A 13,455-nucleotide genomic window follows, 5' to 3' on the forward strand; every position below is an offset into this window, starting at 1 on the left:
CTTTCAAGGGAAAATTATTGGCGGAAGCTACTCATGTAGGCTGAAGTCAGGAATGCTGGGAGAGGAGAGGACCTTCAACAACATTCTTTCATTTTGAAGGCAATTTAAAAACAAATATTTATTATGTATAGCTCAATCTATAGTTTTCACCTTTATATGAATTCCTCAGTTTCAAAGTTTGTTTCAAGTTATTTACTGTGATTTTGTGACAAATACTTTAAACAATTGTGATTTTTAAAAGTTCTTTTATGAACAGATAAATATATGTGTAAAAAATATAAAACTTTTGATGTATGGAGTCATTAGAAGTATGATGATTTTTATCTAAAGGAAAATAGTATTTTGAAACTATCTTTTTTCCCCTTTATGTAACAAGACAAAAATGATAATATTACGAATAAATGAAGTAATGAGTTGTTTCAGAGACTTAAATAGTGATGTTGAGTAGTGATGTAACTAATGACTAATGCTTCTTAGAAGCTTTCCAGTGATATACAATTCCATAACCTAAAATAAGTTTAAGCATTTACTGAGACTTCTTCATAACTCGTTAAATGGAGTTATGCAGATAAAAAATAAATATGCTAGCAGCAGAGCTATGGTAAATCCTGGGATCAGTTGGTACTTATTAAACAGATGCTTAATTCTTAATTAATAAAATTTATCATTCTTGAAATTGAAATAGAGGAATCAAGCTGTGTAGTAATATGTATCTTTTGGTTAGCTTTCTGCTTTGAGAGAAGAAATTCTAGAAAAAATTTATTTTCCATTTTAAGACATTTCTTAAAATTGGACACTTTTAGAAAAATATCTTTAGATTTTGAAACTTTTCTTTCTTATTGTACAAGATAATTTCTTTTTCTTTTTTCTTTTTTTTTTTTTAATGGTGCTAGGGATTGAACCCAGGGCCTTGTGCATGCAGGACAATCACTCTACCAGCTGAGCTATAATTTCTTAAGTTCTGCCTTCATACAGTATACATACAATAAAATTTGAACCTTTGGAAGAGAAGTCACAGAATTTTCAATTTTATCAACATATAAATATATAGGACAACCCTTTTTCCTAGATTATCTGACTTTTCAACTATTCCTTTACTGTTTTTTCACAGTGTGATATATGTAATAATACCATAAAAACTTTGTATGCATGCATATGTGCACATACACACAAACACGAAAAATGATTCACTAAATTAAGCAACACTAGAAATAAAAAAGAATCATCGTGGTCAGTTTAAAAAAATAGTAATGATCTTCATATCATTGGGTTATATAAGGGAGATTGATAAGTAGCATTCCTCCAACCAAGTTCACAACCAATTAGGAGTTAAGGTAAAATAGTAAAACTGATAAAAGGCCAAATGCTGATGATATAATATTGTATAATATGAGTTATTCCATTGGGCAAGTTTCTTAGTATTGAATCCCAGAATTAGACAGACTAGCCCTCCCACATTTGTTCAACAGTGGCTACCTCAGTTTACTGTGGGTGGGGGGTCCTCTTTCAGTGAAACTGAAAGCAGAGAGGGAAGGAACACAACATGTATTCTCTGTGGGCAAACAAACTGCCAGAAAAAGTGGAAGATACTGAACTTCTCATTTCTATTTTGTCCTTTCAAACTCATAATCAAATAAGTCATATTACTTACCAAGAAGAAATGAGGGACTAGAAAGGCTAAAGGAGTAATGCTAATGGCATTTCCTCCATGTGTAAAGAAATATCAGGTATAGAGGAGTCCCCTCTTTTCCTCCCTTGTATTTAAGATCTTTGTTTTGTAATTCTAGCTATGACAGTAATTTTTAAAAATCAGTATAATTAACTTTCTTTACATTTCTTATCCCTGGTACCAAACTAGTTTCATGTCTTAAAACACATATATATGTCTTCCACAGAATTGGACCGTTTGCTGTAGAATAAAGACCTTGGAAAGAACTTTTAGAATCATTAAGGATCAAAATCCCTTAGTAAAGAAATAAAATGATTAGTATACAAGGTTACAGAGTTGAACAATGGTAATGCTGGAACTGTGTAACATAATTATCTCTGAAATCTCAGTGATATTCAGACTAAAATATTTTAGGGTGGTTATAAAAGTGACCAAAAGTAGAATCAGTGTTAGAATTGAAGGAGAAAGGCCAAAGAAGCATTGCTATATACATCTAATTAACATTAAATTTAATTAAATAATACTATTACTGCACACCAGGCATTATGCTAGGCACTAGGGATAGAGTTTTCAGCAAAATGGCCATGTTCTACCTTTGATATATTATTAACTGTGCTTAATAGTGTGAGAGAAAACTTTTGGCTATATTATATTGTATACAGATGTAAAAGGCCAATAATTTTTTCATTTTCATTGTTTTTCCATGATTGGACCAATACCAAGTTATAACTCTGTCCCCTTCTTAAACTTGTACCTAAAAAAAATAAGACATATGTATAATAGGTTAAAGTTTGCAGCTTCTGTGAAATCACCTGAGGGAAAGAAAGACCCCATTTCTAGAAGTACTTCTCTGGTCCCTCCTCATCTGAATTTCTGGCACTACAACCTAATTCTTTGGGGTAAAAGATCGTAAGCTGCAGCCTAGTTTTGTACATTAGCAGGCAAACTCTAGAATGCAAAGTTCTTATCTACTCAAACATCTCTAAAGAAAAATTAAAGAACAGATTTGACATGTACAAGAAAATCACTAGGATGCACAGAAATGTGTGTCCCATAAAGAGATTTATTCTAGTTGAAAAATGTCAGACTGAATGAAATGGAGATGTGTTTTAATGACCTTAAGGTAAGAAAAAACATTTAAAGTCATTTAGAATTAGTTTGGAGTGTTAAATTTTTCTCCTTTTAAGGGATTTATATGGGGTCTGGTTTTTCTATTAAGTTCTAACATCACATCATGCAAACTTATGTGAACTGTACAGATTTTCTGTAATTTATGTTTTGGTGAATATGAACAACTAATCTATTGCAGGGTTTATATCCTAACTTTTCTTGCATGTCACTGCCATTGAAACTCGCATGAAAAGCACTAACTACCTTCTTTCTCTTCTCCCTGATTTGCTTCAAGGCTGCCAGACAGATCAAGGATAGGTATGGTATAAAAACTATATTTTATTTAAGTATCAATATTGAAGTCAGAAATGAAATTCAGAAATAGTTTTTTATTAGAATTTTGGTTTAAATAAAAATGCCCAATGGCCAAGTATTTTTACAAAATAAAGATATCTCTATATCCTCTTGGAATAATCAGTAAGATTTTTTTTAAAAAATGTGTTTCAAGAACATAGTTGTGGACAATTATGTGCTTCCAAAAGAATTTCATTTCTGGTATAATAATATAGTTAGTTTTAGAAAAGTTCTTAACTAGTTGTATTAGTGGAGAGGGTACTATTTTGAATAATTTAAAAATAAGTATTCCTGGAATGCATTTTCATTGTTTTTAGATTTAAATATAAGCAGATCTTATTTTCAGAGAAGTCATAGTATTTTAAAATAAGTCCTCAATAGCTAAAGTTCTCATACTTCACTCTTTAACACCTTTGTATTCTCATTCTATCCTGTTCCTGGTGCCATCTCTTTCTGTTTCTAATGCCATCACTATCTAGTTTATATTCTGTGGGAAGAGAAAATTATTAAAGATGTTAGTTTAGAATGTTTTTCTCATTGGTAGAGGTAGTAATAAAAAAGAGAACTTAGTAGTTGTTGAAATGAATACATCAGAATGCTTAAATTGCTGCTGGCTACATTTGGATTGTGTTCACACAGCAGGAATGGATTTGGTCTGCTTGACCAGTCATTAAGCATTGTCTGTAGAGAGAACATAACTTAAGGTTCTTCATCTGAGGATCATAAGAATTTCTGAAAGGCAAAGCTCTTCAAACATTACTCTGAATCTTATATTAAATTGTTGTTCATCAGATAATTCATGAAAGTACTCCTTTTGGATTGTATGAAAAAAATCAGTGTAGCCATTGTTAATATTTGCAGGAATTTTCAATTCTGGTTTCTCTTATTTTTTAATTTGACTAGAGGCAAGATTTACACAGTAGTAAAAGCATTTTTAGCACAAATATTAATTTTTTATCTTTTATATTTTACATCAGGTAGTAGTTAAAGGTATAGGTTGTTCTTATACATCCGAGATATAGAAAAAAGATTATAAGAAGTTTTATTTTATTTATTTATTTTTTTTAAGAGACAAGGTCTCATTGTGTTGGCCAGCTGGACCCAAACTCCTGGGCTCAAGCAGTCCTGCTATCTGAGCTTCCAAGTAGTTGAGATTATAGGTACATGCCACGATGCCTGATGTGATTATGAGAGGTCAAAGGTGAAACATTAGCAATATGAGTAATGACTAATAGAATAGTTTATTAATGAAGTAGATTTGAATTGTATCTGCTGGAATTTGCTATGAGCAATCCAAATTCCACCCTGCCTAGATTATTTTTCCTGTGTAGCTACTATTCTGTTACATTCTCCTCTGGTTCCTTATTTTTTGTATTAGAAGTCACTTCGTAATCAGACTTTGGGCTGTCCAAAGACCTTGTGAGAGACCTTGCAAAATCTTCATTTCAAGATTCTGTATGGTTGTGCTTCCCAGAATTCTTTCCTTATTCCTGATCTCTTTCTCTTTGTCCAGATTTGGCATAATTTTATTTTATGAGCACCTTTCATGACTGTATTCTTCACTGAAGCTTGACTTTACTTCTTCTTCTCAGCCAGCAGGCCAGGATTCCTTATTTCTGTTTGGGAAAATTCCACTTTTTAATTTGTTTTGCTCAAAGTTTATATTTTTTATTTTTTTATTTTTTGGCTACTTACAAACTATTTGCTTCCTGCCTGAGGAGAGTTTCTGGGTCTTAGCTTAATTATTTAAACACGATTTTAGCTTCATAAAACCCAGATTTCCCTAATATAGTTTCTGATCTCTCAGAAAACGAGTTTCTAGAATTCCATCATTACCTTTTGAGTATGAAAATAGTTTTAAAATATAGTCATAATGAAATCTTGTTTCATCAAGCTAAGAAGGGATTGTTCTCTTATGTAAAGATGAATTTTAAGGAAGAGTTTAAAAATCTGAGCAAGGAATCAAATTTTTTAAAATGACCAAATTATATTGTTGTATTATGTGCATGTACAAAGATGTAACAATAAATCCCACTAAAAATTTTAAAAGTGAACTAAAAGTATATTGAAACTTCAGTATCATTGCTATGATTTAAGGTAAAAGAATGGCAGGAGTGAAAAGGAAAACTGAAGACTGAGAAGTAATACATGGCATATTTCCAAAAATTTAAAATCACTGGAGTATAACTTAGGGAACTTGGTAATTTTGGAAGATGATTAGTTGAGAGAGAGAGAGAGAGAGAGAGAGAGAGAGAGAGAGAATGAATTATTGCTGGGTGTGAGAGCACACTGAGAAAGGGGGAATCATAATTTTAAGGCCAGCCTCAGCAATTTAATGAGGCTCTACACAACTTAGCGAGACCCTGTCTCAAAAAAAAAAATTAAAAAGAGATGAAGAATGTAGCTTTAGCGGTAAAGTGCCTCTGAGTTCAATTCCCAGTATACCCCCCACAAAAAAGGGGGGGAAAGGGAGAGAATTATTGGTTCTTGGAAGAGAAGGATCATGAAAGGGAGAGGCAAATTAGGTTGTTTGAGAAAATTAAAGGTGTTCATATGTTTTATATAGTTGCTTTCTCTTTGCAAAAAGAAGGAAGCCATCCTTGAGTTCAGCTGATACTATTAGAAGTAAACTAAGCAAGTCAAGGTGAAACATGCTTAACTACATGAATCTCTAGAGATGATTTAGAAATTTGAGATTTGTAATTTGGGCTTTGAGGCACATTTGTTTAAATATATTCAGTTTAAAAATAAAAGATATCGAAAGAGTGTAGCATTGTTGCACATTTAGGAACCAGTTTTGTTTTAGGCTTTGCTAAACCTTTCTAATCCACTTTTGGTAGACATTCTTTTTGTTTGTATTTATAGTGATTAAATAAAGTTTTATAAATTTTGTAGGTTTCATAGTTTAAATTTTCTAAAATACTTTCTGATAATTTCCCTCAGCATTTCTCGTTAAAGAGCCATGTTGTTTATCAGGCTTAGAAGAAACCAAGTAAGTTCAAACCCAATCACCGATTCAGAGAGTGTTTAGTAAGAACCTATTTTAATGTAACTCTTACTGATGTCTTCAAATCAAAGGATACTTGAGATTATAAAGAACAACATACAAGACTAAGTGTTTATTCCTAACTTCTTGATATAATTTGAAATTTATTATTCGAGAATCAACAGCTTAATGTAATAAGTGTGGAATACTAGCATTATATTTGTCAATACAGTAAGCAGTCATTTTGAGTTCTCTTCCGTATAAATTGATTTTAATGTAGCACTTTCTTTTTGGTAAATAAATCAACTGTTTATTCATTGTTGTGTAGTGATTACTTTTTTAGTTGTAAATAACTGAAAACAGCAACATTTTGACATTTTTTTATTTCCAAATAAGTGAATACATCTCTGTCTTGGTTAGATTTGATAGATCTCATTGACTAGGAGTGGCCTGGTTCCCTTTGTTCTTCCATCTCTATTTACTTTCTCTCCCAAATTATGTACTAGGAGAATGCATTCATGAATAGTGCTTCTGTACCATTCTTTGATCAAAGATTATATGTAACACCTGTGGAAATTTACTGTTAATTTGAAATAAAATGATAGTAAAAGGGTTTCTTTTGATCCCCAGTTTTAATTGAAAATAGTTTCTCTGCACTATTGACAAATTAAGATCTAGCTTGGCTTCATTCTTTTTTTTAACTTCACATTCATCTAGTAAGTGTGTGTTGAAGTCCTATTATTTCCATGGCATGTAGTTCCATGGGGCTGTTTCTCTTAATATCCTTCCATGTATGTAGCTAATGATGACAGATCAGTGACCTCTGCTGGTATGATATTCACTGGTCATGATTTCACCTTTTTCCTTTCTCATCCATGGCCTGTCTTTAACAGGTACTACTATACTAAAAATATTATATCCATCTGCTTCAACTCTTGTTGTAGGGCACACGATGTAGCTATTTCTACAGGGGAGAATGTTTGAATCAGGTTGTATATACACTTCACTATTTGGCATGTGAAAAGGAGTGGGGGTGGCATCAGGAGGTCAGTTTGATTGAGTGTACAGCGGTTCAGATGAAGGTTGGGTCTGGTAAGGATTATTTATATGGGATATTTCTTTTATTGATATTGGCATATTATATGATTGTATAAAACTGGATGGAATTGCTAAGTTATCTTAGAGGTCTTTAAAAGGCATTTTCAGATTTTTACTTAATTTTCAAAAGACAGAATTTATATTTGACTGTTCTAGTCTCTGAAATTATTAGAATGAAATAATTTTTGTCTTTTCATTTTATAAATTAAATGATTTGATACTTCTTGTTCTTCTGTTTTAAAAAGTATATTTGTGTTTACCATAGAGTCACAATGGCTTCAGCCTTTCGCCTTTCTTTGAAACCAAAGGTCAGTGACAGCATGACTCACTTAATGGTGGATTTCTCTCAGGAAAGACAGATGCTGCAAACTTTGAAGTTTTTGCCAGGTAAACAGCATGTATTACATGTACAGTTTTGAATAAAAATTTTCCTGCAATGCTTTTCTGTAATGAACATTGGTATATAAATATTAAAGAAGCATAGTGTGATTTTTTTCTTCATTCCACTAAATATTTAAATTTGGTAGTATTTATTTTTAGAGAATTATTTTACTGGTAGTAAATATTCTATTTCAAGAATCCCATTAAGGAGTATCATTTGATGGTTAACAGTGGGTCTTTAGACCAAACTTTTTTAGATTTGAATTTTGCTGTATACTTGCCATGTAATCCTGAACAAGTTATTTGACTTGCCTCATTTCTGCTTCTTTAGAATATGATATTATTCTAGGGTTTTTGTAAGGATTAAATGAATTGATACTTCTAAGGCATTTGTATAATAGTATATGGCACATAGTTAAAGCTCAGAGGATGTTAGCTGTTGGCATATTATGTGATTGTATAAAGCTGGATGGAATTGCTAAGTTATCTTAGAGGTCTTTAAAAGGCATTTTTCAGATTTTTACTTAATTTTCAAAAGACAGATTTATATTTGACTGTTCTAGTCTCCAAAATCATTAGAATGAAATAATTTTTGTCTTTTCATTTTACAAATTAAATTTTATATATGTGTGTGTATATATATATATATATAAAACAGCAGATAGCGTTATAATTCATATTACATATACAGCACAATTTTTCATATCTCTGGTTGTATATAAAGTATATTCACAACAATTCATGTCTTCATACATGTACTTTAAATAATGATGTCCATCACATTCCACCACCTTTTCTAACCCCCTGCCTCCTCCCTTCCCCTCCCACCCCTCTGCCCTATCTAGAGTTCATCTATTTCTCCCATGCTCCCCTTCCCTGCCCCACTATGAATCAGTCTACTTATATCAGAGAAAACATTTGACATTTTTTGGGGGGGGGATTGGCCAACTTCACTTAGCATTATCTTCTCTAAGTCCATCCATTCACCTGCAAACGCCATGATTTTATTCTCTTTTATTGCCGAGTAATATTCCATTGTATATATATGCCACATTTTTTTATCCATTTATCTATTGAAGGGCATCTAGGTTGGTTCCACAGTTTAGCTATTTTGAATTGTGCTACTATAAACATTGATGTGGCTGTGTCCCTGTAGTATGCTGTTTTTTCGTATAGACCAAGGAGAGGGATAGCTGGGTCAAATGGTGGTTCCATTCCCAGTTTTCCAAAGAATCTCCATACTGCTTTCCATATTGGCTGCACCAATCCCACCAGCAATTTATAAGTGTGCCTCTTCCCCCACATCCTCACCAGCACTTGTTTTTGTTTGTCTTCATAATAGCTGCCATTCTGACAGGAGTGAGATGAAATCTTAGAGTAGTTTTGATTTGCATTTCTCTAATTGCTAGAGATGATGACATTTTTTCATATATTTGCTGATTGTACATCAGAAGAAAGATATACAAAAATTAACTAAAATGCATCAAAGACCTTGCAAATAGACCAAAAGCTATGCAACTTATAGAGGAAAGCAAAGGTCAACACTCCAGCATAAAGGACAGGTAATGATTTTTTTCATTAGGACCCCTAAAGCTTGGGAAATAATGCCAAGAGTTAATAAATGAAATGGTATTAAATTAAAAAGCGCTTGCACAGCAAAGGAAAGAGTAATGTGAAAAAAGAACCTACAGAATGGAGGAAAATCTTTGTTAGCTACATTTCTGACAGAGGATTAATACCTAGAATATATAAAGAACTCAAAAAGGTTTGCACCAAAAAAACCACGTAATTAATAAATGGGCAAATAAATTAAACAGACACTTCATAAAAGAAGAAATAAAATGGCCATTCACACCAGTCAGAATGGCAGTCCTCAGGAATTCAAACAATAATAAATGCTGGAAAGGATGTCGAGAAAAAGGAACATTTACACTGTTGGTGGGATTGTAAATTAGTACATTGACTATGGAAATCAGTATGGAGGTTCCTCAAAAGACTAGGCATGGAAGCCCCATACGACACAGCCATACCACCACTCCACAGTATTTATCCTAAAGAATTAAAGTCATCATAGGGATACAGTCATATCCATGTTTTTATAGCAGCACAATTCACAATAGCCAAACTATGGAACTAGCCCAGGTTCCATCAACAGCTGAATGGATACAGAAAATGTGGTATAGATACACAATGGATTTTTATTCAATCACAAAAAAATTATTTATTTGCAGGAAGATGGATGGAATTTGAGACAATTATGCTAAGCAAAATAAGCCAAAGTCAGAAGATCCAGGGTCATATTTTCTCTCATATATAGAAGCTAGAGAGAAAAACGGAAAAGAAAGATAAGGGGTGATCTCATGAAAAGCAAAGGGAGACCAGCAGAGTAGAGGAAGGTAGGCCAGCGGGTGAGAGGAGGGGAGGAAAGGGGAAAGCTCTGGGGAAAGATATTGATCAAATTATATTGTAACAACAGATTCACCATTATGTGCAAATACAATGCACCTGTAAAAAAGAAAAGTAGCTCCTTTTCATTTCAAAGTTAGTTTTCTTCCTAGAGCAATGTATGAGTGTGCCTTTTCCCCCACAGAGGGTAGCACTGTTACTAACATCTGTTTATCTTTCCTGAAATAGTCTAAATCTATACAGACATCACCACATGTATAGGCAGAATCAGGTAGTTGCTAATATTTGGCAGTTTTTACCCTCAAAAAGATAAATTTGTTTCATTAAGTCTAATATATAATCCACCCCCTTTTGAAAATGGAAGCATACATATACACTGTTAAATACTTTCTCTTTGCCACTTGACAATATGTAGGAGTTCTTTCCAGATCATTATAGATCTATTTAATTTTTTTTAATAACTGGATAGTAGGAATTTAATTAGTTCTTCTTGATGGATATTTAAGTTTATGGTCTTTTTCTAGTAGTGGCAATGATGTGGTAACAAAATGCTTAGGTATTTTGCAGAGATAATATATCAATATGTCTCAAGGATAAATTTCTAGAAATGGAAATGTATGTGTATTTTAAATTTGAATAATTATTTAAATTGTCAAGGAAATTTCACAATTTATGCTTCCCTGAAAATATTTGAATGACTGTATTCTTATACAGCTACAGTTTTCAGAGTTTTTATTTTTTTGTTCATTCTATTCTAATAGTGACATATGGGTTATCTGATTGTTTTAATTTTCATTTCTTTAAGTGTGAATGTATTTATCCTATCTTCATAAGCCACTTTAAAAATGAACTCCTTATTTATGATTTTTCACTTTTTCAAACAATGGTTTATATTTTAATTAGTGATATGTAGCACCTTTTAGTATATTAAGGAGGTTAGCCTTTGGTCCTATATGTGGCATAACTCCCTCTTAGTCATTTGTCTATTGGTTTATAATGATTTTTTTTCCTAGCAGAAATTTTAATTTTTATATAATCAAATATGTCACACTTTTTCTTTGTGACTTTTAGGTTTTAGAAAGACCTTACTTGGACTTCCCCATTGCAAGATTATAAAAATAGATATACTTATTTTTTTTAATATTCTTTTTTGGTTGTAGATGGACACAGTACCTTTGTTTTATTTATTTATTTTTATATGGTGCTGAAGATCAAACCCAGTGCTTCTTACATGCCAGGCAAGCTCTCTACCACTGAACCACAACCCCAGCCCCTAGATTCATTTTCTTATGTTTGTAGCCTTTTAAAACTAGACTTTAATATTTAGAACAATTTTAGGTACATAGTAAAACAATGGAAAGTATGAGGATTTCCCATATACCCACAAAACATGCTTAGCGCCCTCATTATCTACATCACCCATCAGAGTGGTACATTTGTTATAACTGATGAATCTACATTGACACATCATTGTCACCTCAAACTCTATAGTTTATAGTAAGGTCCACCCTTGGTGTTATACATTCTATGGGGTTGCACAAATTTATAATGGCTGGTAGCCTTTTCAGATTGGTAGCTTTTACCTAGTGATAGGCATTCTGTCCTCCATGCCTAGTTTTTCGTGGCTTGATAATTCATTTCTTTTTAGCACTGAATAATCCATGCACCACAGTTTGTTTAGGGCAACTTGGTTTCTTCCAAGTTTTGGTAATAATGTGTAAAGCTGCTGTAAACATCTATAGGGAGGTTTTGTGTGGAAAAAGGTTTTTCAGTTCCTTTGGGAAAATACTAAGAAGTGAAGTTTCTGGATACTATATAAGATTATGTTTAGTTTTGCAGGAAACCTCCAATACGGTCTTATAAAGTGTCTATATAATGTTGCGGTCCCACCAGCAATGAATAAAATCCTTGTTGCTTTACATTTTGTTGCTTTACAGCATTGGTACTGTAGTGTTATTTCATTGTTGTTTTAATTTGCATTGCTTTAATCATGCGACACATGAGGTAGAGCATCTTTTCATATACTTCCTTGTTATTTGAACATCTTCTTTGGTGAGGTGTCTGTTTAGATCATTGGCCTATTATTTTTTAATTCTTAATCTGATAATTCCATCATCTCTGCCATATCTGAGTCTGTTTCTGATTCTTCTTACAGTCTTTTCGGACTGTATTTTTTGCCTAGAGTATGCTTGTAATTTTTTCTTTATAGCCACATATAATATATTAGGTTAAAGAAACTGTTGTGAATAGGCCTTTGATAATGTGATGGTAAGTTATGCAGAGATAGGAATCATTTTATGGTGTTTTGATTATGTCTCAGTCTTTTTGTGAATCTTTGCCTTTGAACTATGAACTTTACAGGTGCATCTCAGTAGCTCCCGCTCTTACTTGCCCTTAGGTAGAACAAGATGGCTAGAGTGCACTAGAGTGAGACTGCTATTTCCCTTTGTCCTGGTGGAGTAGCCAGCTGGAGTTTTTTATTTCCTTTCACCCAGCTCAGTTAGGCTCAGATAATCCCAAACGGTTAGACTCTAGTTAGTTTCTTTTTTTCCTTTTTTTTCTTTTTTGAGAACAGATCTTGTTAAGGAAAACATAAGCTCTGGTGTATTTCAAAATGTTTCCTTTTCTACTCCCTATGGTGTAAATATAAGGGGATCTTCCTCCATTGTTCCTGATGACAAACTGTTAAGCTCTTAGAGGAAAAATTCACAAATAGTAGGTGCCCTTCTATAATTGGAGCCACCTGGGGTTTTTGACTCAAACATACCCACACTGAGCCTCCGGCAGCTCATCAATTACAGTTTAGGTATCCTTACCCCAGCACTGGTTTCTGCTCTAGTAAATTGTGACTCTCTGTATTTACCTGTTTGTCTCTTCATATTGAGGCCTTTTAATCTCACTTCTCTTACAGATCTAAGAATTATTATTGATTTTTCAGTTTGTTCAACCTTGTTTATTGTTAGAAGGGGGTGGCCACTACCAGATTTCTTATGTATGTGCCAGATTGTAAAGTAGAAGTCCCTGGGTTGTAAAATCTGGGTAATTAGTATATGTATCATCTCAAGCATTTAGAATTTGTACTGGGAACTTTCAAAACCTTTTGCTATTTTAACAGGTCTAATGAATTATTGTTAACAATAGTTACTCTACATGTGAGGCACTGGGTTTGATCCTCAGCACCACATAAAAATAAATAAAGGTATTATGTCTATCTACAACTAAAATCTTTTTTTAAAATGTACAGTGGGGTAGAAGGGAAGAATAGAAGTTCATTGGATTAGACAAAGAGAAATGAAGGAAGGCGGGGGTGGGTGGAATAGGAAAGAGTAGAATGAAACAGACATTACTTTCCTATGTACATATATGAATACACAACCAGTGAAACTCTACCTCATGTACTTGAAATCCTAATTAGAATTTGTCAAGATACACTCTACTATCATATACATCT

The 13,455-nt window shown here is 32.9% G+C and overlaps 1 protein-coding gene across 4 annotated transcripts in view; it reads left to right on the forward strand.

Moving 5' to 3' along the window:
• Fsd1l (fibronectin type III and SPRY domain containing 1 like) overlaps window positions 1-13,455 on the forward strand; it is a 70,244-nt gene that overhangs the window by 27,002 nt on the left and 29,787 nt on the right. For 2 of the 4 annotated variants that reach the window (XM_026380364.2, XM_026380371.2), the window contains exons 5-6: window positions 3,075-3,097; window positions 7,483-7,604. In XM_026380364.2, the coding sequence (XP_026236149.1) occupies window positions 3,075-3,097; window positions 7,483-7,604 (145 nt within the window). The remainder of the gene's footprint in view (window positions 1-3,074; window positions 3,098-7,482; window positions 7,605-13,455) is intronic. The other 2 variants (XM_077797069.1, XM_077797068.1) reach the window with 1 other exon arrangement.

This window comes from Urocitellus parryii, chromosome 4 (assembly GCF_045843805.1).
Source record: "Urocitellus parryii isolate mUroPar1 chromosome 4, mUroPar1.hap1, whole genome shotgun sequence".
NCBI classification, from domain to species: Eukaryota; Metazoa; Chordata; class Mammalia; order Rodentia; family Sciuridae; genus Urocitellus; species Urocitellus parryii.